This window comes from Centropristis striata, chromosome 19 (genome assembly GCF_030273125.1).
Source record: "Centropristis striata isolate RG_2023a ecotype Rhode Island chromosome 19, C.striata_1.0, whole genome shotgun sequence".
Lineage (NCBI taxonomy): Eukaryota > Metazoa > Chordata > Actinopteri > Perciformes > Serranidae > Centropristis > Centropristis striata.
The window spans coordinates 34344662-34371765 of NC_081535.1; the positions used below are offsets into that span (position 1 = coordinate 34344662).

The 27104-nt window shown below is 36.7% G+C and overlaps 1 protein-coding gene across 1 annotated transcript in view; it reads left to right on the plus strand.

Moving 5' to 3' along the window:
- pde8b (phosphodiesterase 8B) overlaps positions 1 to 20216 on the plus strand; it is an 87135-nt gene extending 66919 nt beyond the window's left edge. Inside the window, exons 16-22 of the mRNA XM_059358082.1 lie at positions 2193 to 2322; positions 10472 to 10670; positions 13727 to 13944; positions 14056 to 14194; positions 15343 to 15510; positions 17119 to 17248; positions 19919 to 20216. Coding sequence (XP_059214065.1) covers positions 2193 to 2322; positions 10472 to 10670; positions 13727 to 13944; positions 14056 to 14194; positions 15343 to 15510; positions 17119 to 17248; positions 19919 to 20028 — 1094 coding nt within the window. The 3' untranslated portion in view covers positions 20029 to 20216. The remainder of the gene's footprint in view (positions 1 to 2192; positions 2323 to 10471; positions 10671 to 13726; positions 13945 to 14055; positions 14195 to 15342; positions 15511 to 17118; positions 17249 to 19918) is intronic.
- Positions 20217 to 27104: the final 6888 nt, after the last annotated feature.

Consider the following 27104-nt stretch of genomic DNA (forward strand, 5'->3'; position numbering starts at 1 on the left):
AAATGTACACTATTTGCCTCCAAAAGTAGTTAAAAAAAAAAAAGTACATAAAATGGAATTACTATTACTCAGAGTTCACTGTAAATATTTTTCTTATGTAAGTTGTCTATATTGTATATATTGTCCCCAATTTGATATAACTGTTCAGAGTGTTAATACCTGTTTTATATTTCTTATTGTCTAAATTGAAAATACTATCTATATACTTACTTATATTATTATTATTATTACTTATATTTCTTGTTAATATTGCTTGTTTCAGTTTATTGTTTTTTTTATTGATACTTCTTTCTATTTCTGCTGAACACTTTTTGATGCTGTTACACTGAAAATGTCCCGTTGTGGGATAATAAAGGAATACCTGGTCTAATCTAATTACAAGTACCTAAAAATTGCAATTAAGTTCAGTATTTGTGTAAATGTACTTAGTTACTTTCCACCACTGGCTGCAACCAATGATTCATTTCATTATCAAGCAATCTGCTCATTATTTTCTTGATTAACGGTGCAAAAAAAGTCTGAAAACATCTTTAAATTTCTAGTTTTGTCAGTTCAAAACCCAGAGATATTTATCACCAACAAGACTGAGAAAAACATTCTGACCTCCATTTAAAAAAAAAAAAAATAGAGCTTAATATTTATCATGACATTGTGGCAGCAAACTGTCTTTTTGCATTTAGTTCTTGACATAAATTCAGACTTCCCTTCCCTCACAGTCTCACACTCTAAATATGACTAATCAGTGTTAAGTTTATGTTAATGAGTAAAAAACAGAAGTGTCGGACATTTATTCAGTGACCTATCATTAAAGAGAGATTATGAAACATAATCTGCTGCCTTGACTGAATCTTATGAATAAATATTATTCATATTGCGGTTATGGACGTGATGAATTCTTCCATCTGAGTTTATTACATAACCAAATAATAATGATTAAAGTCACAAGAACACTTAACTGAGAGAAGTCAAGAGTCTGTTTTCCCAGAAGTCGTCTTCTCTTCGTTGGAAACTGTATTCTTATCTAAGATCTGCTTCTTTAAACAACCTAATCACTCACCATCTCTCCACCAGCGTCTCACAGGGAAACATGTTACAAAGCAAGACACTCAGCAGTCTGTTTGCACATGAATATATATATATATATATATATATATATATATATATATATATATGTATATATGTATATATATATATATATATATATATTTACAGACTGGCACCACCATTTATTAAATGTATATCTCTCTCTCTCTCTCTCTCTCTATATATATATATATATATATATATACATTTAATAAATGGTGGTGCCAGTCTATATATATATACATTTAATAAATGGTGGTGCCAGTCTATATATATATATATACATTTAATAAATGGTGGTGCCAGTCTATATATATATATACATTTAATAAATGGTGGTGCCAGTCTATATATATATATACATTTAATAAATGGTGGTGCCAGTCTATATATATATATATATACATTTAATAAATGGTGGTGCCAGTCTATATATATATATATATATACATTTAATAAATGGTGGTGCCAGTCTATATATATATATACATTTAATAAATGGTGGTGCCAGTCTATATATATATAAATATACATTTAATAAATGGTGGTGCCAGTCTATATATATATATATATACATTTAATAAATGGTGGTGCCAGTCTATATATATATATATATATATATACATTTAATAAATGGTGGTGCCAGTATATACATATATATACATTTAATAAATGGTGGTGCCAGTCTATATATATATAAATATACATTTAATAAATGGTGGTGCCAGTCTATATATATATACATTTAATAAATGGTGGTGCCAGTCTATATATATATATATACATTTAATAAATGGTGGTGCCAGTCTATATATATATACATTTAATAAATGGTGGTGCCAGTCTATGTATATATATATATACACACATTTAATAAATGGTGGTGCCAGTCTATATTTATATATATATATATATATATATATATATATATATAGACTGGCACCACCATTTATTATTCATCCGTCAAATCACACACAGAGCTCCCTCTCTCTCTCTGTCTGTCTGTCTCTCTCTCTCTCTCTCTCTCTGTTTGACCCTTTTATGGTCAAATCACCTTGGACTCTATGTGTGTGTGTGTGTGTGTGTGTGTGTGTGTGTGTGTGTGTTAGATATGAGCCAGAGCCAGCTGGCCATCCCCGTCACCCTGAACGACGTCCCTCCGTCCATCGCTGAGATGCTGAATGACGAGGAGTGCTGGGAGTTCAACATCCTGGAGCTGGAGGCGGCCACACACAAGAGGTGAGACACGGTGCAGACAGACAGACTGACAGTTGTTAAAGTTCAGATGTATGCACGGTAATCATTTCATTTAGTTCTGTCTCCAGCAGTTATTCAAATAATTGTGGCATTAAATAACTTCTGCATCCATGAAGGAGCTCTGATTGGGCCTCCCGGGGTCCAGGCCCAGGGGCCGCAGTGCTGCCAAAAGACCACAAAAAGACTCACAAGAGACATGACAAGGGTCAAAACAACTGCAAAAAGACACAGAATTACTTCAAAAGGGACCAAGACGACCATAGACAACATTAAATAACAGAAAGACCAAAACAATTAAGAAGGGGAGCATAAAACGACCACAAAATGAGATACAAAACAACTACAAAGACACAACACAACTGCAAAGAGATGCAAACTTAATGCAATAAGGGGTAAAACAAGTGCATTAAAAAAATATCTACAAAAAGAACCAAACAATTGAAAAGTGAAGCACAGCAAACAAATAGATGCAAAAAAGCTGCAGAGACCAAAGATATTCAGAAAGAATATGAAAAGGGACAAAGCAACCAAAAAAAGAGACGCAAAATGACAACAAAGTCACAGAAAACTACTACAAAGAGACATAAAACCACTCCACTCTGCCAAAAAAACATAGACAGAAAAATAATTACAAAAAGACCAAAACAATTAAAAAGTGACACAAAACAGCTACAAAGAGACACAAAAAGGCTCACAAGGGATATGAAGAGGGTCAAAACAAGCACAAAGACACAGAGGACAACTATAAAGAGCTGGGGACTTCCGGATGTGCTTTGCCGTGTGAAGACGTGCGTGCGGTGGCTCCGTGTAAAAGTAGTCAAAAAATATTAATATCACCTTACTTCTACCAGTTTGGGGTAGTGAACAAATGCCGCTTTGTTTCGGGAGCTAGCAATTACGATTTCAGTTCATTTTAAGACCGAAAATGACTTCTCGATCGACTAGAACGGGTGGAGAGAAGCAACAGGTGGTTAGCAACATAGCCTCCTCGGCTAGCAAGGCCAATGTTAGCCCATCACAAGCCGATGAGATACCTCAGTGGGCTAAGGAAATGATGTCCGAGATTAAAAAAGCCAACGTTGGGATTGAGAAATACAGAGAGGAGACAAAGACCGAGATCGCGAAGTGCAAGGAAGAAATAGAAAAAGGAAGAAAAGAGACTACGGCCGAGATGGAGAAATGGACCAAAAGTTTGGAAGAGAGCACGATAGCCCAGTTTGAGTTGCTACGTGGGGAGGTGAGGCTAATTGGTGACAAAACTAGCAGTCTGGCTGATAGGATGGATGAACGGGAAAAAGAGGTGGATGAAACGTTAAATGATCAGTCCGACACCATAACCAACATGGGGACAAGACTGAAAGAAATGGAGAAGGAGATACTGAAGCTGAGGGAACGGAGTGAAGATCTCGAGGCACGATCACGGCGCAACAACATACGTGTCGTGGGGGTAAGAGAAGGGGCCGAGGCTGGCAAAATGCCGTCGGAGTTTATGGCTGGCTTACTGAAAGAAAAGTTGGGTCTAGTGGCGACACCGACGCTGGACCGGGCACACCGGACACTCGGCGCGAGACGAGACAGGAACGGAGCTCCACCGAGAGCATTCGTAGTGAGATGTCATTACTACACAGAGAAAGAGGAGATACTGAAGAAGGCGAGGGAAATGGAGAGAACACCCGAGGGTCGAAGCGGACAGATTCACATCTTCCCGGACTACACACAGGAAGTAAACAGTAAGAGAGCAGCCTTTAGGGAAGCAAGAAGCCTCCTGCGGACCTGCACGGGGGTCAGATACGGGCTGCGTTACCCGGCAACACTGGTGATTACGCCAGAAGGAGGACAAACGAAAATCTTCAATAACCCGAAGGACGCTGTGGGTTACATCAAGAAGGAACTGAGCCCTGGGTGAAGCCTATGGATGGACTTGATCCTGGCTAAGTAGAAATTACACATGTTTACACTGTTGAAGTGGGGGGATTAATATAGGCAGGGTATTGTTGATCAGTCCTGACAATATTGACAGATTATTTGATGTCAGTGTATATTTAAAGGGAGTGTGTGTGTGTGTGTGTGTGTATGTGTGTATGTGTGTATGTGTATGTGTATATGTATATGTATATGTATATATATATGTGTGTGTGTGGGTACGTATGTATGTGTGTATGTATGTATATATATATATATATATATATATGTGTGTATGTGTATATGTATGTGTATATTTATAGTCTTCCATTTCTAGAAGCTATTGTTGTCCTCCCTCATATCACTGTTTTACCCTATTCAAGGTGTAAGGGTTGAATGTTCCCCCTTGACTGCTGTTGCCCACCCTCTATGGTATTGCTTTTTGTTTCTATTCCACTACTTTACCCTATTCAGGATCTCATTGTTCAGAGCTCCCCCTGTTTGCTTTTCCCATTAGGTGAATAAGTCAAAGGGTGATGTTATATTTTTCAGACTAAGAGGGTGATATACACGGAGCTGCACACGGTAGGCTTGGTGTGCAGGAGATGGTGGACCGGTTGGCCACAAGAGTGCTCGTTAAAGAGCACTGTGTTTGGGTTAGCGTTCATATATGTTATGTGTTAGGTATTGACTGTGTTTGTGTGTGTGATGCCCCCCCTTCCTTCCCAGACCCCCTCCTTTTAACTTTATTTTATTTTATTTTATTTTATTTTTTTGCTTTTGCTGCCAAATCTTCAAGGTGTGATCTGGATAGTGGGTACCATAGGGGCACAATGGTGACATCAGGCCACGGTCTCCTGACAAGGCACCAATCTTGGATCCGAGCAGTATGGCCACAAAGCTGATGAGCTGGAATGTAAGGGCGATCAATAAGCCAGCTAAACGGAGTAAGGTATTTTCACATCTGAGAGACCAGGGAGTAGAGATAGTTTACTTACAGGAGACACATTTGCTAAACAGGGACATCCCCAAGCTCTGTAGGGGGGGATTTAATCAGGTTTATCACTCAAATTTTAATAGTAAGAGTCGGGGAGTGGCCATCCTCATACACAGGAATGTACAATTTATAGAGACAACTACAATAGAGGATAAACATGGTCGGTATATTATTGTAGTTGGAAAATTATTCAATATGCCAGTGGTGCTGGCAAACATATATGCACCCAATTGGGATAATGTTCAATTTTTTAAGGACCTATTCTCATTATTACCAAATTTGGATACTCATAATCTGATTCTCGGGGGAGACTTGAATTGTGTCCTAGATTCAACTCTGGACCGCTCTAGCCCAACATCTAATGTATTAAGCAAATCAGCACAATGCATTAACTCCTTCTGTAATGTATATGGTATATTTGATCCGTGGAGATATGTAAACCCAACATCCAGGCAGTACTCCTTTTACTCCCCACCACATCGGACATATACTAGGATTGACTATTTCTTATTAGATAATAAACTGACCCCTATAGTAACCGATATAGAATACTCAGGTATAGTAATATCCGATCATAGCCCAGTCATATTGAAACTTCACTTTCCTGAGAACACGCCACCTCAGAGAATGTGGCGCCTTAACAACAGGCTATTGGCAGATGATAATTTTACAAAATTTATAAACTCGCAAATAGTCTTTTTCTTAGAGTTTAATGATACTCCTGACATAAGTAGTGCCATTTTGTGGGAATCCTTAAAAGCTTATATACGAGGACAAATAATTTCATATAATGCTGGTGAAAGGAAAAGAAAGATGAAACGTACCACAGAATTGATAAAGGCCATAAAAGAAGTTGACCTAGCAAATTCTAGGGCTCCCTCTGAGGAGCTACATAAGAAGCGTATTTTGCTCCAAACTGAATATGATATCTTAATAAATCAACGTGAGGAGGATCTATATCTTAGGTCGAGACAGGATCTCTATGAGCATGGTGAGCGCGCAAGTAAGCTCCTCAGCCACCAGCTGAAGCAATCAGCGGCTGCTGGTATGATAGTGGAGATAGGGGATAATTTGGGAAATAAAATTATAGATCAGAAAGGTATTAATAACCAATTTAAGTCTTTTTATAAGGATCTTTATACTTCAGAAGTAAATGACAGGGAGCGAGTGAAGAATTTTTTTGAAAATCTGGAAATGCCATCCTTAGAGAGGGCAGATAGGGATAGATTAGAGGCACCCCTGACTGCAAGGGAGATAGAGAATGCGATTCGAAATATGAAGACAGGTAAGGCGCCGGGCCCTGATGGGTTCCCAAGTGAATTCTATAAAACATTTGCTCCTAAACTAATACCCCTGCTTTGTAGAGTATATAAGGAGATCCTTGATAAAAAATCTTTACCTCAAACAATGTCACAGGCTATGATCTCTGTGCTCCTTAAGAAAAATAAGGATTCACTTAAATGTGAATCATACCGCCCAGTGAGTTTACTTGGATGTGATTATAAGATATTGACCAAAGCACTGGCAGCTAGGATTGAGCCTGTTATAAGTAAGGTAATACATCCTGACCAGACAGGGTTTGTTGCTGGCAGACAACTTTCCAGTAGTCTTCGTCGCCTTTTTAATGTGATGTACACTGCTGAGGATAACATTGAGCCTGAGATTGTGATATCCCTAGATGCCCACAAAGCCTTTGATAGAATAGAGTATTTCTATCTGTTCACGGCCCTTGAGAGATTTGGATTTGGTCCTAAATTTCGTTCGTGGATTGAGATAATATATGCGAACCCCCAAGCTATGGTAAGGACTAACAATGTAATATCTGAACCTTTTCCTCTGTTTCGGGGAACAAGGCAGGGGTGCCCTTTGTCACCCCTGCTCTTTGATGTGGCAATAGAGCCCCTTGCAATAATGCTGAGGAATGCTGCTGGACTGGGGGGAATACGCAGAGGGATGCAAAACCATAAACTTTCTCTATACGCTGATGACCTCCTCCTTTTCTTGTCGAACCCTGTCACGAGCATCCCGGTGGCTCTTGGTATTATCGAAGACTTTGGGAGGGTTTCAGGTTATAAAATTAACCTAGAAAAAAGTGTTCTTTTCCCAATTAATAAACAGGCGAGGAGACTATCATTCCAGGCCTATCCTTTTACAACACATAAAGATAAATTCACTTATTTGGGTGTTAATGTAACAAGTAAATATAAAGACTTATTTAATCATAACTTTAAAGTAGCATTAGATAAGGCAAAATTAGATATGGAAAGGTGGTCATCTCTCCCACTATCATTAGCAGGGAAGATAAATACTGTTAAAATGACTGTAATGCCACGGTTCCTGTATTTGTTCCAGACAATACCAATTTTCATTCCTAAATCATTTTTTAAAGAACTGAATAAATGTACATCCACCTTTATCTGGAAAAAAACAGTCCCCCGGATAAGAAGAGAGTTCCTTGAGAGACAGAGAGAAGAGGGAGGCCTGGCCCTACCAAATTATATGCATTATTATTGGGCGGCTAATATACATAAGCTGTTGTTTTGGGTCTCACAGTTAGATGATGATGAAACCCCAGTGTGGGTACATATGGAAAGATATGCATCTAGCCCAGTGTTCCTACGCTCCCTGGTCTGCGCTCCTCTGCCCTTAAGCAAGCACCTCTACACAAACAACCCTGTTGTACATGACTCTATCAAAATCTGGGTCCAATTCAGAATACATTTTAAAAGCAGAAACGCTCTCCTATCTGCTCCCGTCTATGGCAATCATTTGTTTTCCCCGGCCCTTGGGGGAACAGCGTTTAGGGAATGGTCTAGAGCTGGGGTGGAATGTGTTAAAAATCTTTTTAAAGATGGTGTATTTATGTCTGCTGCTCTGCTGGAGAAGGAATATGGAATTCCCTCAAAGAATAACTACCTCAGATACTTTCAGATTCGAGATTTTGTGAAAAAGACATTCTCCTCATCCCTTAAATTACCACAGAGTGGGTGGATAGATGGGCTATTGGACATGAACCCGACTCTTAAAGGGATGGTTTCTATGCTTTATGGGAATATCCAGAAGGTTGCTTCCCCATCCCTTGATTACATAAAAAGGAAATGGGAGGAAGAGTTAGAGTTGGACATATCGGAGGTTGATTGGAGATGGGCAGTGGAACTGATACACTGTTCCTCTATATGTGTTAGACACGGATTGATTCAGTTTAAGGTGCTACACAGACTTCATTTCACAAGGGAGAAACTGGCAAGAATTTACCAGGGAGCAGACCCGACTTGCCCTAGATGTAAACAGGTACCAGCCAACATATGTCACATGTTCTGGTCTTGTCCCAGGCTAAAAGAGTTTTGGACCAACATTTTCAAAACCTTCTCATCCATCTATAACAAAAATATAGAGCCTGGTCCTCTGGCAGCCATTTTTGGTGTGGCACCGGAGGAAACGCAATTAACGATTGCTCAAAGAAAAGCAATAGCATTCTCTTCATTGTTGGCCAGGAGATTGATCTTACTTAACTGGATAAAGGCAGCACCGCCAACTCACAAACGATGGGTAGAGGAGGTGATGGCACACCTTAAATTAGAACATCTTAGATTTACTTTACAGGGCAACACTAAGAGATACTCTAAGGTCTGGCAGCCTTTTATTTTTTATTTTGAACGTGAGTTTTCATCGGCTCCAACATAATTGGCAGCTTTTGACCCCCCCCCCCCCCTCCTCCTGTATTTTTTTTTTTTTTTTTTTTTTTTTTTTTTTTTTGATGTCTTTATTATTACTATTATTATTTTACTATTTATTATTATTATTATTATTATTATTATTATTATTTTGGAATTAATGAATATTATTATTGTTGTTGATGTCATTTTTGTTATTTTTCATTTATCTATTTATTTTAACCCGAGAGTGCCTGGACCACGTGGGTGGTGGGTATGTCTGATGTCTGGTATTAGTAGGATCTGTCTTGTTACTGTTTTGTCTGTAGTTTAGACCTGTATTTGTGATGTATATTTTGAATCCTACTATTTTGTATTGAATTTGATGTTTGAATATGAAAATCAATAAAAACACTTTGATTATTATAAAGAGCTGTAAAACAACCACAAAGAGACACAAAATGTCTTTAAAAAAGGTGCAAAACAACCACAGACATAAACAACCACAAAAAAATGACATAAACAACTACAAAAAGTGTTGCTCCTGTTTGTTTACTTTACAACTTCACATTGTGTCATAATTCAGCCACGCTACTTTGATAAATATTTAGTCTTTCTTGTGAATGGTGAAGATAACCAAATGTGTTAATGATCAAAGTTTTTGCCGTCTTTACAAGTGCAAAAGAAAAGTCCAGAATTCTGGCTAATACATTTAACCCTTTATCGGGCAAGAACCATATTTGGTAACTTCAGTGGATATCCAAAATGATAATATTAACTTTATTGATCTTGACCTCCAATGTAAAAATAAAAAATTTAGAAAAAAAATCTGCAATAAGCAGTCGTACAAATAGAGTTATTCTTCAGTGACTTGTACCAGGAGAACTTGACGACATATTAGGGCATATTAAGTATGAATAAAAATAAAAATACAAACCGGGGGGGTAATACTTCGAGAAAAAAGTTCCAAATTTACTAGATTAAAGTGGCAAATTTATGAGAAAAAAATGCGCAGATGTAAGAGATTTAAAGTGATGAATCTGCACGAAAAAAAGCTGCAGATTTACGAGAAAAAAGTGGAAAAAAAGCTACTTTTTTCTCGCAGATTCACCACTTTAAGTCTCATAAATCTGCACATTTTTTCTCCTAGATTTGCCACTTTAATCTAGTAAACTTTTTCCTCAAAATATTACCCCCCTCCCCCGGGTATGTATGTTTTTTTACACATTCTGGCTGTATGTAATATCCTCCAATATTCTCTCGGGTTGAAATTTGGAATTTGCAAGTATTTCACTGAGTGTCCTATTAAGGGTTAATCACAGGGTTATCACAGGGCTGACACATAGAGACAGACAATCACTCTCTCATTCACTCCTACGGGCAATTTAGAGTCACCAATTAAACCTAGGTGCATGTTTTTGGACTGGTGGAACCCGGTGAGAACCCACACTGACACGGGGAGAACATGAGAACTCCACATAGAAGAGCTGCAGGTTATTAATGAGCATCAACATGAGGATGCCATGAACACAGACAGGCAGAAGTCCTGAGTGTTTTGTTTTGTTGTGACCCTCTGCAGGCCGCTGACCTACCTCGGGCTGAAGATCTTCACCAGTTTCGGCGTGTGTGAGTTCCTGAACTGCTCGGAGGCGACGCTGCGCTCCTGGCTGCAGCTGATGGAGGCCAGCTACCACTCCTCCAACTCCTACCACAACTCCACGCACGCCGCAGACGTGCTGCACGCCACCGCCTACTTCCTCCGCAAGGAGAGAGTCAAGGTTAGGAGAAACACTTCCTGACACCTGAAACCACTGAGACTGCAGCGTGTTTCTAACTGGTAACAGTTCTCTTCTAAGAGAGTAGCGCAGATATCACATTACTATAAATCTAATACAAGACGTGCTTGTATTGAATGTAATGCGTTTCATTGCTTCTATTGTTTATTTCAAGATAAAGAGAACAATGACCAGTTGGAGTTGTTACCACAGATATAGTGGGGCATTTTTTTTACTTTATACAGGCCTAATTCCAACAGAGTTTGAACGTTTGTGAAAAACATAAATAAATACTGAATGCATCAAATTCAAAATTATGTATAGTCACAAAAAAAACAAAAGCTTATCATTTTGAATATGACATCTTTTTTCAGTTTTCAATTGAATATATGTCACAGAGGATTAGCAAAATATTGTATTCTGGAGGGTTTTTAGACAACGTCCCAATCAGTTCTGCTGTTTCTTTTTGTTTAAACTTTGTTGACAAACAGAACTGTAGCGTTTTTGATTGACAGCACAGTTTAAACATACAGTGCTTAACAAATTGATTAGACCACCTGTCATAAAAACGAAAAAATATAAATATTTTAGAAATCGTTCAAAAGCTTGTTTGAAAATAAAAATGTTATTGTTATTTATTTGGCAAAAAACAAACTGAATTCACCTTTTCATATCAGATTTGAGCCACTCACTGGCAAAACATTCAACCACTAAAACTCATTTTTCTGTTCAGGAGTGCAAGTAAAAAACTACCATTTGACATTTTAATCAAGAAATAATAACGTGCTTTACTATTTTTACTGTTGTTTTTTTTGTAAAACTGTAAATTTGAAAATTCATGGAAACAAAATTATATTTTAGCATTAAAACAAAAGACAGCAGTGTCATAAACTGGTGGTCTAATAAACTTGTCAAGAACTCTATATAATAATAAAATACTAACAATGTAGACTATATACAGCGAGATTTCAATGCAAGTTATATTGCAAATAAATTGCAATGTAGACCAGGTGCATCCCTTGTTTGTGCATACATGTGAAATATTGGAGGCATATAAATGTATTTTTATATTTTGTCAGCCACTGTAGCTGAACAGAGAATCATAGAGAAACAGAGCAGAGAAGAGGTTTCTTCTTAATGTCACTGAAGGACATGATATGTCTCAACTACTAACACACATCAAAACAAATACAGAACATTTAAATGTCAGCCAGGCGGACTTTATTGACAGTGTCATCTAAAGCAGAGCCCAAGAATCACCAAGACGCTTACAGCGCCTCGTGATTTCTGTTTATGATCATACAGATTGATGTTTTACAGCAGGGATTCCCAAAGTGTGGTGCGTGGACCCCTGGGGGTGCGCGAGCTGCCGCTAGGGGGAGCACAAGATGAAAAATGTAATGGCGGTCTGATAATTACACAATTACATGTTTTTTCCCCCCCACACAACAAAGACGTTTAAATAAACATTTCCTTTGTAAAATGTAAAAACAAAAACAGTATTATTATTAATAAATAAATGCAGGCTATTCAAAATGCACTTCATCTTAAAATGAAGCGTAGAAGAAGTTATCTTCTTCATGTTTCCAGCCTGTTATGATGACGGGTTGTTTAGCTCCACGCTCATTTAAACTTGCTGCAATTTTTGTTCAACGCGGCTCAAAATATTATAACATTTTCCAACTTATGTGCTTTCTGCCTCTGATCCTGAGCCTGTCATCATCCTCTTTGCTCTTAAAAGTGGAAGCTTCAACATAACTTTGTTGCATTATATTGAAACTGTGTTCAGGTTAATTCAAATGCAAGACCGCATTGTTGTGATGGTGATTATTTAATTATATATGTGTTCTCATTGGAGCATGATTAAACATGACATCTTTAATATGGCTATAAAAAAGCTTATTGCATTTAGTTTTTTTCCATATATCCATCCATCCATCCATCCATCCATCCATATATCCATCCATCCATCCATCCATCCATCCATATATCCATCCATCCTTTTATCCATCCATCCAACCATTCATCCATCCATATATCCATCCAACCATCCATCCATCCATCCATCCATCCATATATCCATCCATCCATTCATCCATCCATCCATCCATCCATATATCCATCCATCCAACCATTCATCCATCCATCCATCCATCCATCCATCCATATATCCATCCATCCAACCATTCATCCATCCATCCATCCATCATCCATATATCCATCCATCCAACCATTCATCCATCCATCCATCCATCCATCCATCCATCCATCCATCCATCCATATATCCATCCATCCATCCATCCATCCATCCATCCATCCTTCCATCCATCCAACCATTCATCCATCCATCCATCCATCCATCCATCCATCCATCCATATATCTATCCATCCATCCATCCATCCATATATCCATATATCCATCCATCCATCCATCCATCCATCCAACCATCCATCCATCCATCCATATATCCATATATCCATCCATCCATCCATATATCCATATATCCATTCATCCATCCATCCATCCATCATCCATATATTCATCCATCCAACCATTCATCCATCCATCCATCCATCCATATATCCATCCATCCATCCATCCATCCATCCAACCATTCATCCATCCATCCATCCATCCATCCATCCATCCATCCATCCATCCATCCATCCATCCATCCATCCATCCATATATCCATCCATCCATCCATCCATCCATCCATCCATCCATATATCCATCCATCCATCCATCCATCCATCCAACCATTCATCCATCCATCCATCCATCCATCCATCCATCCATCCATCCATCCATCCATCCATATATCCATCCATCCATCCATCCATCCATATATCCATCCATCCATCCATCCATCCATATATCCATCCATCCATCCATCCATCCAACCATCCAACCATCCATCCATTTGAAGGTGTGGGGGATTGGGGGGGGTCGTAGAAGGGGGTGCACGGCTAAAAACGTTTGTGAACCGCTGAGTTACAGTATAAAACAGTTCCAGTGTGTGTTTCGGTGCTGACTTCCCTCTGCTGCTGTCTCCAGAGCAGTCTGGACCAGCTGGACGAGGTGGCGGCGCTGATAGCGGCCACGGTGCACGACGTGGACCACCCGGGCCGCACCAACTCCTTCCTGTGTAACGCCGGCAGCGAGCTGGCCATCCTCTACAACGACACGGCCGTGCTGGAGAGCCACCACGCCGCCCTCGCCTTCCAGCTCACCGTCCGGGACGCCAAGAGCAACATCTTCAAGAACACCGACAGGTGGGAGGCCTGTTGGATATTATATATATATATATATATATGTCATCTTTTGCTGTATTAGTGTCTGACAGATCTTAACGCTTTCTCCTCCTCCTCCTTCTCCGTGGACAGGAATCAGTTCCGGACGCTGCGGCAGGCGATCATCGACATGGTGCTCGCCACGGAGATGACCCGACACTTTGAGCACGTCAGCAAGTTTGTCAACAGCATCAACAAGCCGATGGCCGCCATCGAAGAGACCAGCACGAGTGTAAGAGGGCTCAGTGTGGTACATCTTTATAAAAGATGCTTTATTTACATTTACATTTAGTCATTTAGCAGACGCTTTTATCCAAAGCGACTTACAGGAAGAATAAAGGCAATAAAAGCTTTATTTACAGGACTGTTAACTGTGAACAGTTTCTACAAAGCTCCTGAAATAATTATGCTAATAACTTATTTAGAGCAAACAAATACAAAGTACTACGACTGTTTTGATTTTTTTATAGTAGTTATTTGTGTTGTTTTCTAGAGGAATTCCCTAAAATTCATTATACAATATATATAATTCTTATATGAAACTGCACCTTTCATATGTAGACAACTATTTTTATTTTTTTAACAGTAGTCCTACTAATTTATTATTATTGTTGTTGTTATTGTTGTTGTTGTTGTTGTTGTTGTTGTTGTTGGTGTTATTTGATGAGGTTTAATTTATTTTTCTTTGTACTTATTTGATTAGAGATTTATCTTTGTATATATTTGTTTCTCTTTCTTTTTAGTTTTTTCAGTATTTTTTTTTATTATTTATCTTTTTTTAAATTAATTTTCTTGATGAGATTATTATTTTGTATTTTTTTCTTTTTCTTATTTTAAAAAAAATATTTTTGTATTATTATTTGATTAGATATTCACATTTGTATTTATTTGTTTGTCTTTTTACTTTTAGTATGTTTGTATTATTATATATAGTATTAATATTATAAATAATAATTGTTATTAATATTATTATTAATAATAATTTATTAGATTATCTTTTTTTATTACATTTATTTTTTGCCAATATTTTTGTATTATTATTATTTATTTTATTTTTAATTTACTTTTTCCCCTCTTTTTTTAAGAAGATAAAAGACACCCTGAAATGAGACACATGTGGCTATGTATATTTGATTTTTCTTTATACGCTGCAAGGAAACAAAAAAACATATTAAATATATAAAGAAAAAAATAATTTGTCCTATAATTAACAACACATTACTTGGTTCTTTTCAAGAAGCTTCCAAGGAGTTTATAAGAAAAGTCAAGACTCGAGAAGCAAAAAGACTCAGTAAATGTCTCAGTCAGTCTGTATTTTAACCAACATATATGTTTCTGTATGTGCAGATGCTTATGTGATGTTTGCTGTTTGTCCTTCAGAGCGTGAACAGCGACTGTGAGGGCCAGGCCAACATCAGGAACTCTCCAGAGAACCGTCTGCTGATCAAGAGGATGCTGATCAAGTGTGCAGATGTGGCCAATCCCTGCAGGCCGCTGGAGCTCTGCATCGAGTGGGCCGGACGCATCTCCGAGGAGTACTTCGCTCAGGTGGGCGTCATACTAACAGCTCACTTTAACCCATTGACGCCTAAAACTTCCTGTAAAACCTCTGGGTGATTTTAAAATCAGCCCCTAAAACCTGAAGTTTTTCTGGAAATTCAACAGAAGTGTGAACTCTTCTACTAAATAATAGATTTTTCAGCCTCTGTAGCAGATAGAAATGAAATTCAAAAAGTATTTGAGAGCTTATACAAATACTACAAAACCCATTTCCCCATTGGGGGATTAATAAAGTAATCTTCATCTTCTTCTTCTAAAAGCTTGCATATAAATAACAAAAAAGATAATTCTCACTATTCTGCACTTTCAAAATAAAAAATTGTGCACAAAATGAGAAATGTCATTGTTGTACAAAAATAGTTGTTATTGTTGGTGAGTCTGTCTCGTTGTTTCAATCAATGTATTTGTATCTTCCAAATATACTTAAATTAGATTTTTTTTAAAAAAAGCTAAAATAAAGGTTTTGAATGCTTAATAATTAAATTATCTTTGCCGTTTTTTAATGATTAACCCTTTATCAGGCGAAGAACCATATTTGGTAACTTCAGCAGATATCCAAAATAAAAAAAAGTTGCAAATTTACTAGATTAAAGTGGCAAATCTGCAAGAAAAAAAGTCGCAGATTTAAGAGATTTAAAGTGGCAAATCTGCGTGGAAAAAAGTTGCAGATTTACGAGAAAGAAGAGGAAAAAAGCAACTTTTTTCTCGCAGATTCACCACTTAAATCTCTTAAATCTGCAACTTTTTTTCTTGTAGATTTTACTTTAAATCTCTTAAATCTGCGACTTTTTTTCTTGTAGATTTTACTTTTAATATCTTAAATCTGCGACTTTTTTTCTTGTAGATTTTACTTTAAATCTCTTAAATCTGCGACTTTTTTTCTTGTAGATTTTACTTTTAATATCTTAAATCTGCAACTTTTTTTCTTGTAGATTTGACTTTAAATCTCTTAAATCTGCAATTTTTTTTCTTGTAGATTTGACTTTAAATGTCTTAAATCTGCAACTTTTTTTCTTGTAGATTTGACTTTAAATGTCTTAAATCTGCAACTTTTTTTCTTGTAGATTTGACTTTAAATCTCTTAAATCTGCGACTTTTTTTCTTGTAGATTTGACTTTAAATCTCTTAAATCTGCAACTTTTTTTCTTGTAGATTTGACTTTAAATCTTGTAAATCTGTGACTTTTTTTCTTGTAGATTTGCCACTTTAATCTAGTAAATTTGCAACTTTTTTCGCGCAGATTTGCCACTTTAAATCTCTTAAATCTGCAACTTTTTTTCTTGTAGATTTGACTTTAAATCCCTTAAATCTGCAACTTTTTTTCTAGTAGATTTGACTTTAAATCTCTTAAATCTGCGACTTTTTTTTCTTGTAGATTTGACTTTAAATCTTGTAAATCTGCAACTTTTTTTCTTGTAGATTTGACTTTAAATCTCTTAAATCTGCGACTTTTTTCTTGTAGATTTGACTTGAAATCTCTTAAATCTGCGACTTTTTTCTTGTAGATTTGACTTGAAATCTCATAAATCTGCAACTTTTTTTCTTGTAGATTTGCCACTTTAATCTAGTAAATTTGCCACATTTTTTTGTGTGCAGACGGACGAGGAGAAGCGGCAGGGCCTGCCGGTGGTGATGCCGGTGTTCGACAGGAACACCTGCAGCGTTCCCAAATCTCAGATCTCCTTCATCGATTACTTCATCACCGACATGTTTGACGCCTGGGATGGTGAGGACACGTTTTATTCTTCTCTTCCTGTCCATGTGGAGGGTTTTTTAAAAGGTCAAAGGTCAATTTCATTTTGACATCACTGCAAAAAAACACTTTTCCCGTCATTACTTCACACCATAATTCCAGAACAGAAGCGGAGATTGTGACCTTATTTCACATTTGGTCACATACAGGAACATCTCAAAACATTAGAATATCGTGAAAAAGTTCAATATATTTAGTCAATTATTTCAGAAAGTGAATCTCATACATTATATAGATTCATCACACATAGAGTGAAATATTTCAAGCCTGTTTTTCTTGTAATTTTGATGATTCTGGCTTAGAGCCTGTTATTTGTGTTTAAAATATCCTTTTTCTTTATTGATCTTATGTAATATTCAAATTTTATGGGACACTGAGTTTTGTGTTTTCAATCTCTCTAAGCCATAATCATCAAAATTACAAGAAATATAGGCTTGAAATATTTCGCTCTATGTGTAAAGAATCTATAATTTACGAGTTTCACTTTCTGAAATAACTGACAAAAGGTATTGAACTTTTTCACAATATTCTAATTTTGATAGATGTGCTTAAGTTTTGTATTTCAGTTGCAGTTTAAATAGAAACAGAACTAGTCCGGTTCAACCTCATGAATCATTGGCCACATTTCTGATTTATTTCAGCAATTCAATTCGAATGATGATGTTAAAAAGAGCCTCATACATTCAGATCTTCGCTCCATCAATGCTTCCAATCATTTCCTCATTTTTCTGCAGATTGAAAGATAGGAAATGAGAGGAAGGGAAGGGAGGAGGAGGCAGGAGAAGTGGGAAGGAAAGCAGGGAAAGCTTCTTCTTCTAGCTCCCCATTCCCACTGAAGTTCCCTTTTAGTTCAGTCTCCCCAAGAGGGAACTTGTTTACTGTCAACAGCTGTGATGTCACGGAAAGATTCCAAACGCCAGAGGGACGGAGAGGAGGGAAGTTAGGAGGAAATGTAGAGAGGGACGGGTTCAGGATCACTGGGTTAATGGAGGAGAGAGTCAAGTAGGATTCACTCACACATAAACACAAAAACAACACATGCAACAGCCGCTTCCAGTCACCAGGGTGACCGGTAGGTCGCCCTGGTGACTGCCAGGTCGCCGTGGTGACGCAGCGCGGGTCGTCAACAAGAGGAGGAGACGATGTAAACAACACGAGGAGACGCCTTTAATGTTTCAGCAACATGGCAGAGTGTACATAACATGAACCACTGTACATGAACACACCACACACACACACACACACACACATGTATACACACACACACACACACACACAAATTCTTGTATTTCTGTCTTTGTGAGGACCCTCATTGTAACAGTGAATTCCCTTGCAAGTTTATAATAGTTTTGGATTTTTCATTAGTTTTAGTTTTAATTTTGTTGTGATTTTTTGTTTTCAAATTCAGTTAGTTTTAATGAGTTTTTAGAGTGAGTTTGCTAGTTTTAGTTTAGTATTTTTTTAATGCTTTAGTTTTAGTTTAGTTTTTATTAGTTTTAGCATTTTGTAATGGGGTATTTGTCTTTTGCTTTTATTTCCTTTGTCTGATCCATCTTCATTATGTATGAAAAAAGTTGACAAAGATGAAAACGAAGGACATTTTCACTATAATTTTAGTTAGTTTTGTAACCACACAATACAGTTTCAGTTAATTATCATTATCATGTAACCTCATGTATCATGTTGGTTAAAAACGTGTTCTGGTCCTCACTATGTAGGAAGAACAAGAACACACACACACACACACACACACACACACACACACACACCATTTGCCTGCCTCAAAGCTCATATGTCATGAAGTATTATGGCAATGAACTTTCATGAGAAAATGTCATAGTATAGTATGACATAAAAAATGTTTATGTTCAAAATACCATAAAAAATCTGGTAAAAAAAAAGTCAAAATGTCATGTCTGTTGTCCAAAAGTGTTCTCATGATACTCTGTTGATACATAGCAGTATAATATGTCCAGAAATCACAGAAAAACACCAAATAAAAAATTAAGTCATACTATATGTGTTTTATGTGTTTTATCAAAAAGTTCAAATTTTAAAATGCCTGAAAAAGCTATTTAAAAAAAGTGTAGTCTGTTATACATACATATTAGAACATAATTCGTCCAAAAAACACCATATTATGACATGTCCAAGGTCGTATTATTATGTAAAAAGTCAGAATATGGTTAAAGTGACTTTAGTCCAAAAATAAATAAAAAATGCTTGAGAATAGCACATTGATCTTGGTAAAGTATAGTTTTTCAAAAAAATATGATTTAGGGCCATAATATAGTATTTCCGCAAGAAAAAAATGTCATAGTTTCTTTTGTCATAAATTTGTAATAAAAACTGATGCAAAAAAGTCATAAAATCGTGTGTTGTCCAAAATAAAATAAAAAGTCATTGTATATTATATAATTCAAAATCACATTAAAAAAAGTCATACTACAGTATGTCGTCCAAAAAAATACGTAAAATATCTTATCTAAAGCTATACTTTTTTGTCCAAAATCGCAGAAAAAGTCATCGTATAGTCTGCCATAAAGAAGTTTAGCCTGCTATCATCATCCTCCTGTCCTCCTGTCGTTCCGTCTGTCATCATATCATCAGTTAGTGACGTGTTGTTTCTGTTTGTGTCCTCAGCCTTCGCCAGCCTGCCTGGCCTCATGGAGCACCTGTCTGAGAACTACAAGTACTGGAAGGGCTTGGACGAGATGAAGTGTAAGAGCCTTCGTCCTCCTCCTCCTTCCTGACCTCCTCCTCTTCCTCGTCCTCCTCCTGCTCCTCCTCCTCCTCTGGTCCGTCGCTCCCAGCAGGGCAGGACGGTGAACGCAGCCCTGCGGAGGAACAGTTAGGTCTCTTCAGCGCTGATCCACGGAGCTCCGGGACCTCCTGGGGACCTCCTCCTCCCGGGGACCCCCTCCTCCAGGAGACCTCCTCCTCCAGGAGACCCCCTCCTCCAGGAGACCTCCTCCTCCAGGAGACCCCCTCCTCCAGGAGACCTCCTCCTCCCGGGGACCCCCTCCTCCAGGAGACCTCCTCCTCCAGGAGACCTCTCCGGTCAGACCAACACTGAGACGTGTTCCAGTCTCAAATCACAGCCTCTTTTCTTGTGGTTCTTGTGGTTCTGGAGGAGAACAGGTTGTCATTTGAGGGCCCGTCCCCTCCACGGCCCTGTGACTGTATAACTGTATTCTTAGAGCACCTGTGTGAACCTGTGTGACCTCACAGCTCACCTGTGTGACCTCACAGCTCACCTGACAATCTGTAACATTCAGTGTCACACACCAGAAACACTTTAGCACTTTAGCTAATCAAGACGTTTTCATTTTTCAGCATCCTTTTTTTTTTTTTTTTGCTTTTCACAGTTTTTTGATTTTCTTTAACCAACTCTCCGTCTGTCTCTCGCTGTAAAACAAACCGTGGTGAATAAGATGGTGACCTATGAGGCTAAACAGGCTCTCATACTTGTTCATATTCAAATTGCCAACTTGTGAAGGTGCTCAGCTGGAATTATTAATAGTTAAAGAGCTGTGATGCAGCCTACAGTATGAGACACTTCTTCTTGTGTCTGGGACCAAAAACTCACCACAACTGGCTGGAGGATTGAAGAAGACCGTTAGAGGGTCCAATCAGAGCCAGGTGGGCCAGGTGGGCTTTCTAAATGTCCAGCCTCGTATGACATTGAAGAAGCTTTTGTGCTGATTACTGGATTTAAAGCTCATGTAGCGCCACAGCAGTAAAGGAACAGAATTGCACTGTATCAGAGCTGTTTAACTTATGCTTTCTTCAAATAATATAAAAAGTATCAGATAGCTTTGTGACACTAACTGTAGATATTTGCACCTGAAGAGGGAGAAACTAATCTGACGTGTGAGTATCTGACTGGCTCTCTAAGTGAAGCTGACTGTTATACAGCGGTGCATCACTTCCTGTAGAGCACTAGTTCTCAACCTTTTTGAGTCGCGACCCCCAATTTAACATGCATGTTGTCTGCGACCCCCACTCACGCACACGCACAGTTCAGATCACCCAAAAAAGAAACAAAATGACCAAAAAAAGGAAACAAAATGACCAAAAAAAACCACAAATTGACCACAAAATGATCAAAAAAGACACAAAATGACCAAATGACCAGAAAAGACACAAAATGACTAAAAAAAGACACAAAATGACTAAAAAAAGGAAACAAAATGACCAAAAAAGACACAAATTGACCACAAAAAGACCTAAAAAGACACAAAATGAACAAAAAAGACATTAAGTGACCAAAAAAGTGACTAAAACACATTGACACTTTAACACAGTGGAGACAGAGCTGACTTCTAAAATGATTTGGAGACCCCCAGAAATCATCTCGAGACCCCAATTGGGGTCCCGACCCCAAGGTTGAGAACAGCTGCTGTAGAGAACATGAACGCTGTGGTCACGTAGCGAGTCGCAGCGAGCTGATGACATGTATGAAGGAGCACCAGATCCATGTTTGTAAAAAAAATGGCAGCTGCAGAGAGCAGCAGCGCCCGTCTGCTTCCAACACTAATTAATCAGCTCTCACATGTTTATTTTTAACCAAATCTCAAAAATACTGAACTGTAATTCACCCTGCAGTTATCTGGCTCCGTTTGGGGAGAAAGATCTAGTTTGCACATGAAAACATTCAGAGAAAAGAGACGAACCCTCAGACCCTCAGACCCTGAGGTCTGCATGGTGAGTCTGCCCTCTGGTGGCTGCAGGCGGTGCTGCAGCACAGCTAACATTAAATCTGCATTCATGTATTTATTAGATTTATCAGATCCATGAGGACACGTGTTCTTAACCCGCTGTGACTACATGTACATGCAAAAGATATTTCAGTTTTTGCCCCTTATTCTGGAGAAGACAATATTATTCTTACTAAGCTGTTTCAAATTTATATTCCAAAAGGAGTTACGTACATGCAGAAGATGAATGCATGCAAAATATTTTTTACCCGGCAACATACAGACACTCTCACTCTTTGATTCCTTCAACCAGCTTCTGGAAAAGGTCAGCTTTTAGATATTGGAAGAAGAAACAAACTGTTTTTTTAAATTTTTTTTAGTCAAGTATTTATTAAATTTTTTATTTTTCAACATATAATACAGACACTTACAAACAACCGAGACAGACACCAAAAACAGACAGGAAGAAAAATAAATAAATAAATAAATAAAAATTAAATTAAATTAAATTAAATTAAATTAAATTAAATTAAATTAAATTAAATTAAATTAAATTAAATTAATAAATTACATTAAATTAACACACTGTTGATATTCAAGAGTATTTTTCTTCCAACCAGGAATGTGGGCTTTTATTTTGGCGATGCAGCTAGTCTCCAGCTCTGCAGACTGGTTGTTTGTGCTGTAAACATGCTCCTAACCCCCAGATAATATAAATCCCACATCTTAATCGGGAATATCTACATGTCAGAATAAGGCCTGATTCGGAAAATCCAGACAGAATATGTTGTCTACATGACCCATATCAAATTTTGAATATTGTCTTGTTCGGAATAATAATGTGCATGAGTCAGTGATTCAATATTTTAAAAACTGAACCAGTATTACCTCTTTGTTAATGCATCTTTCAGAGCACTTTTTAAATTTTAGGTGAAATATTATTATTATTATAAACGAATTTGGATTAGAAATTAAATCTACAGATGTCCATAAATCTGAGATGCTGAAATATTATGTTTTCAGTTCTAGGCCCTAGCTAGAAAACTTTCCCTCCAGAAATGCACATGACAGTATTAACCAAAGGCACAGAGAGCTTTTTACTGGTGCCTTATTCTTTGGTCATCTTTACACAAACACAAGTATTTTTTTTTCCTGCTCTCCTTTAAAGAAAAGCCATACATGTTTTAGGTACGTTGACAAACAAATGTGTTGCTTTTTTTGCTCTGTGATGCAGTTTAAAGTCGGTAGAAATTGTTCTGTCATATTTTATCCTTTGAGGAAAGAGAATCAGGGGAAGTTGGATCAGTTTATTTTTCATTTGTTTCATTTCACTTTAACCCTTTGATGCACAACATGGGTCAAAAATGGCTCATTCATCCAAATTTGATTTAAAATTAAATGACCTAATACTATAATAATAGTAATTTGTTTCAAATAGTTACTTTCCACACTCATATATTTAATATATTTAACATGTTTATGTATCATTTTGTCACACATACAGTGTATCTGGAAGGTTTTCACAGCGCTTCACTTTTTCCAATTTTTTTTTATGTTTCAGCCTTATTCCAAAATTGATTAAATTCATTTTTCCTTAAAATTATACACACAATACCCCCATAATGACATTTCTGACCCATGTTGTGCATTAGAAGCAGTAGTAGTGATAATAAAAGGGTTTTTATGCAAAAAGTAAGAAATGAAAAACAAAAAATGAGGATGTATGATGATCAAAAACAAATTGATTGAGGAAAACCTGGAATACTGAATGATGAAATTAATTTATTGCAAAGATATAGAATATAAAAACTCAGTCGGGTCACTTTAGACCATGTTGTGCATCAAAGGGTTAAAGAGACAGAACTGGTCCCATCTAGTTCAATGTATTCATAATAATAATATATATGAAGTCATTTCAGTGATGACCAAGGTCTTAATCAACGCCTTAAACTTGTCTGTGTTTAGTTCTGCTATTGTTGCAATACACTGTAAACTACCTAATGTACCTGCTGTTATGTAAATACACAATATATCCTTTTTGCTTTGCATTTTACATCATTTTTTGCTTCTTTTGTTTGTTTGGCTCTTCTCAGCTCCTCCTCTGAATGTTTCACATCTCTGTCTCTGATCCTGAGAAGATATTTTTGCTAGTCGATAATGAAGATTTCTATTCACAGAGACGATTTCAATATTTCACATGTCAGACGAACTAAACATGCCTTTTCTGTTAGCACCAGTGATGGAATGTGAAGATATTAATTAGAGGAGATGACAGTTTGCTCCTGGTCTCTGAGGCAGAACCAGATGTTACAGCTATATATATATATATATATATGTATATATATATATATATATATATATATATATATATATATATATATATATATATTAGTCAGGCAGTTTAGGACCAGATTTGGGAGGAAAGGGGACACGTCGGACAAAAGCACCACATTTTTTCCACATGCTCTCTATCACTATAGGTTTCAATTTTTGGTAGGAGCCACTTCATCAAGATTGCAGATCGGAGATGGCAGCCATATAAAATCTATGAGAACCAGTGTATCTTCTAAGCCACTTAGAAGGTCAATCTTTGTGTCAAAATCTACATTTTCTGGGTCAAAGAATAATTTAAAGCTACTGAGAATATCACTAGATGATCAAATAGATATGTTCATTTTGGCCATGTATTTACATCATTATTAGATTCCAAACATTTTCAGCTCAGGATTCTCTGCTGCAGCACTTGAAGTGAGTTGCCTACCAGTCTGGGTGAAAATGAACATTTCTATTTGATCAAATAATCATCTAGTGATATTCTCAACAGCTTTAAATGATTCCTGGACCCAGAAAATGTAGATTTTGACACCCAGATTGACCTTCTGTGTGGCTTGGAAGATGTATTGGTTCTCATAGACTTTATATGGGTGCCATCTGCGATCTGCAATCTTGATGAAGTGGCTCCTACCAAAAATTGAAACCTATGGTGATAGAGAGCATGTGGAAAAAATGTGGTGCTTTTGTCCAGCGTGTCCCCTTTATTTAGCTAAGCCGCCTGACTATATATATATATATATATATATATATATATATATATATATATATATTATGAAATGATGTTCAGCCTTCATCACTTTACACTGATTTCTATTTCCTCTCATCTCTGACACTGATGGCCGTGGCTGCGTGCCAATCCTGTGTTGTTTTCTATAATTTATAAAACAGAACAATAATTAGAAAATGATAATTATATACGGTACAAATTATTTTTAAAGAGAAAAAAAAATATGGGCCATGAGAACTGTAAAATGTGTGTTTTGAAAGATTTTACTGCCTCATGCATAAGTAGTAAAAAAAAAAAAATAAATAAAAAAAAAGCTTTCCATCAAAGTCACTTAAAATGAACCACGTTTGTTATGAAAAGTTGATTTCAGTTCGCTCTCTGGATGATGATGATGATGATGATGATGATGTCTTATTTTGATGTTCTCTGTCAAACACACAAATGTATTGTGAGAGACGATTAAAGCATTCTTTAAATATGAACGTGTTACGCAAAGAGTTTGACATTTTGGGAAATACACTAATTTGCTTTCCGGTTCAGAGATCAGATGAGTGAAAACACTCTGATACCGATTTATCTAGTAAATATGAAGCTGCAGCATGTTAGCTTAGTTTAGCTTAGCTTAGCTTAGAACATTTGGGGTCGCGAGATGATTTCTGGGGGTCGCCGAATCATTTTGGAAGTCAGTGTTCATGTGTTAATGTGTTTTAGTCCTTTTTTGGTCATTTTGTGTTTTATTTTTTGTCATTTTATGTCTTTTTTGGTCATTTTGTGTCTTTTTTTGGTCATTTTGTGTTTTATTTTTTGTCATTTTATGTATTTTTTGGTCATTTTGTGTTTTATTTTTTGTCATTTTAATGTCCTTTTTGGTCATTTTGTGTCTTTTTTGGTCATTTTGTGTTTTATTTTTTGTCATTTTATATCTTTTTTGGTCATTTTGTGTTTTATTTTTTGTCATTTTGTGTCTTTTTTTGTCATTTTATGTCTTTTTTGGTCATTTTGTGTTTTATTTTTTGTCATTTTATGTCTTTTTTGGTCATTTTGTGTCTTTTTTGGTCATTTTGTGTCTTTTTTGATAATTTTGTGGTCAATTTGTGTCTTTTTTGGTCATTTTGTTTCCTTTTTTACTGGTCATTTTATGTCTTTTTTTAGTCATTTTGTGTCTTTTTTTGGTCATTTTGTGTTTTATTTTTTGTCATTTTATGTCTTTTTTGGTCATTTTGTGTTTTATTTTTTGTTATTTTATGTCTTTTTTGGTCATTTTGTGTTTTATTTTTTGTCATTTTGTGTCTTTTTTGGTCATTTTGTGTTTTATTTTTTGTCATTTTATGTCTTTTTTGGTCATTTTGTGTCTTTTTTGGTCATTTTGTGTCTTTTTTGATAATTTTGTGGTCAATTTGTGTCTTTTTGGTCATTTTGTTTCCTTTTTTTGGTCATTTTATGTCTTTTTTTAGTCATTTTGTGTCTTTTTTTGGTTATTATGTTTCTTTTTTGGTCAATTTTGTGTCTTTTTTTGTCATTTTGTGGTCACTTTGAGTGCCTTTTTGGTTAATTTTATGTAATTTTTTGGTCATTTTGGTCAGAGAGATGTTTTAGTTGTTGTCTGCTTCATTATTTGTCCAAAATTCGTCGTATCAACTGAGTTAGTATGATCTGAACTGTGCGTGTGAGATTGTGTTCAGTGAGGATAACAAGCATGTTAAATTGGGGGTCGGGACTCAAAAAGGTTGAGAACTACTGACGTAGAACAAGGACTGGAAACAGGGAACCATTTGAAAAATACTAAACTTCATATTAGGGTTCAGAGGTGCTTGTGAGTGTCTTTTTCAACTTCAGGACAGAGCCAGGCACGCTGTTTCCATGGTTACTGCCTCCAACCTGAGCTAAGCTAACCATGCTAACTGATGCTTCATGGTTATTGAACATAAATGAGATTGATTTATCTCTTCTTATCTAAAAGGCCTTTACACACCAGGGCAAAGATGAAGAAACACAACGTACTAATGCTAAATACTTCAAATATTTGTTGCAACAAATAGATTTGTGCAAGCTACAGAAAACAACGTTT